The sequence below is a fragment of the Nestor notabilis genome, unplaced genomic scaffold, assembly GCF_000696875.1.
Source record: "Nestor notabilis isolate BGI_N333 unplaced genomic scaffold, ASM69687v1 scaffold15531, whole genome shotgun sequence".
In the NCBI taxonomy this organism is placed as follows: domain Eukaryota; kingdom Metazoa; phylum Chordata; class Aves; order Psittaciformes; family Psittacidae; genus Nestor; species Nestor notabilis.
This window is the reverse complement of record NW_009916219.1, coordinates 33103-35097: the sequence shown is the minus strand read 5'-3', so window position 1 is coordinate 35097 and position 1995 is coordinate 33103. Positions and strand designations below refer to the sequence as shown.

The window sequence follows — 1995 nt, the reverse complement described above, 5'->3', positions numbered from 1 at the left end:
TTCTTAAGTATTAAAGAATCTACACAGATAAAAGATCCTGCATTAATGTGTGCCTGGTGAAATCTTATTTGCTTAAGCAACGTTTTGGAAGTTAATCAAACTTAACACAATTTCATCTGTTGCCAACAAAATATGCACAGTACAGAACAAGTGATTGTTTCTATTGATCTAAAGTGAGGACAGGAAGACCAATCTGTTTTAATAGGGTATCTAAAAAGAAATTAGTCACATGTTTTAAAAGCATTCTATGGACACACCACTGATACATTTACATAAAATTGCATCCACTATGGAAGTGGATTCAGGTTTATTTTTTAATTGCAGAAAAAAATTCCCAATTCATCTGTATCATCTTACAGTTTGGTAGATTTTCCTTGCACTTTCTGACATTCATTATGTTTTCTAGAAATGCAAGATCTTAGGTTGAAGTTCAGGTACACATGCAAAAATACCATTTTTAAAAAATTAAGTTTAAAAGTTTCATAAGTTTTAAGTTTTATTTTTAAAAAAGTTATTCTGATCACATTTGTGCATATGAAGTCTTTTGACATCATATGAGTAAGAAGTGTATGAATTCATAGATCTATTTTTCATATATACAGTCATCATTGATCCAGAAAAAAATGAGTCGCAGATATGAAGAACCTGTGAAGAAAATCGGTGTGGTCAACCTTGATAAACTTTTAGATAATGTCTCAGAGATAGAGAAGGTAAGTGCAGAAGGTAAAAAATGTTGAAACTGCTAACTGTAAATATTTTGTGACACTTTAATAAGCTTTTCGACTGAAATTTTTTCAAAGTAGTATCGGCTTATTCTTTTATCATAAAGTCTTGTAATGCCACCTTCAGAGAGTGTTTGTATTGACTGTATTTCAGTTGTGAGTGACTTCTGTGGAGTCAGAGAAGCCTTTGTTTCTATGCTAGAATTTTAATGGTGCAGAGGCCAATTCTGACTTCTCATGGAAAGCGTGTCCCTTTGTCTCAGAAGCTGCTTTTGGAGATAACAGTAGTACACAGCTTTGCTGGACTACTCTGTCAGAAATTGGTCCTTGTTCTTGAAAAACATCACAGTCCTAGCAGGAACATCTTTCTTTTATTCCATATGCATCAAGCTATCTTTATTTTAGATACATGTCAGTTCTTAAAAGATTGATCCACTGAGGAAAATCAGTACTATATTTTTTGTTAGACCCACACTGGCCAGCTCTCTGGTGATTTCCTGATCCATGCTAGAGGTAATATAAAAGGGGCACCTGAAATAAATTTTGAATTTCTCATGGAAAAAATATACCACTTTCTGTTTGCACCCATTACTCATGTTGATGCTCAGTTAAAGCCTGACAGCCTCGTATGCAAAGCAGTAAAAAGAACCTTGCCAAGGACTGATCCAGACTGTGGACTACAGAATTGAGAATAAATCAGTTTATAACTGGTGGTGTAAGTTCGAATTCTTAGTTCTGAGAGTAAACTCATAATAGCACAGGCTCTCAAGTCGAGCATCATTCTTCTCTATAACAGGATTTCCAGAATGGCCAATGAAATGGGTTTGTGACTGCAGTGTTGCAAAATCGTTAAATTTTATATTAATGTAAAACTCAAGATTTAAAACTTTAGAGATATTGTATCATTTATATAACTATTATAATTTTTCTGATTTTCTAGAAAATAATAGAAATTAATGAAGGAAATAACCTACTGGCTTTTAAGCTGGAAAAATGTAACAGCTTGTTAACATTAAGCCAGTCAAAGGAAGAATCAGTAAAAGAAGGTAAGTTATTTTGTAAAAAACTGTATAGTTTTTGCATATATTCATGAAATTCTGATAAATACTTCCATTCTTTTCACCCATATAAAACACAAAAAGAAAATAGCAAGGATCTAAGACACTGCGTGAAAAACAGTAATACTTAATCCTGGTTCATGTAGTAGAATCATTCTCATTTGCATAAACCAGATGACTTTAAACCACAAACATATCTTGACAACTGCATTAAA

The 1995-nt window shown here is 32.8% G+C and overlaps 1 protein-coding gene across 1 annotated transcript in view; it reads left to right on the top strand.

Annotated features, from left to right (window-relative positions):
• The first annotated feature begins 623 nt into the window (after positions 1–623).
• CCDC152 (coiled-coil domain containing 152) overlaps positions 624–1995 on the top strand; it is a 13435-nt gene continuing 12063 nt past the window's right edge. Inside the window, exons 1-2 of the mRNA XM_010024484.1 lie at positions 624–710; positions 1663–1768. Of these exons, the coding sequence (XP_010022786.1) occupies positions 624–710; positions 1663–1768 (193 nt within the window). The remainder of the gene's footprint in view (positions 711–1662; positions 1769–1995) is intronic.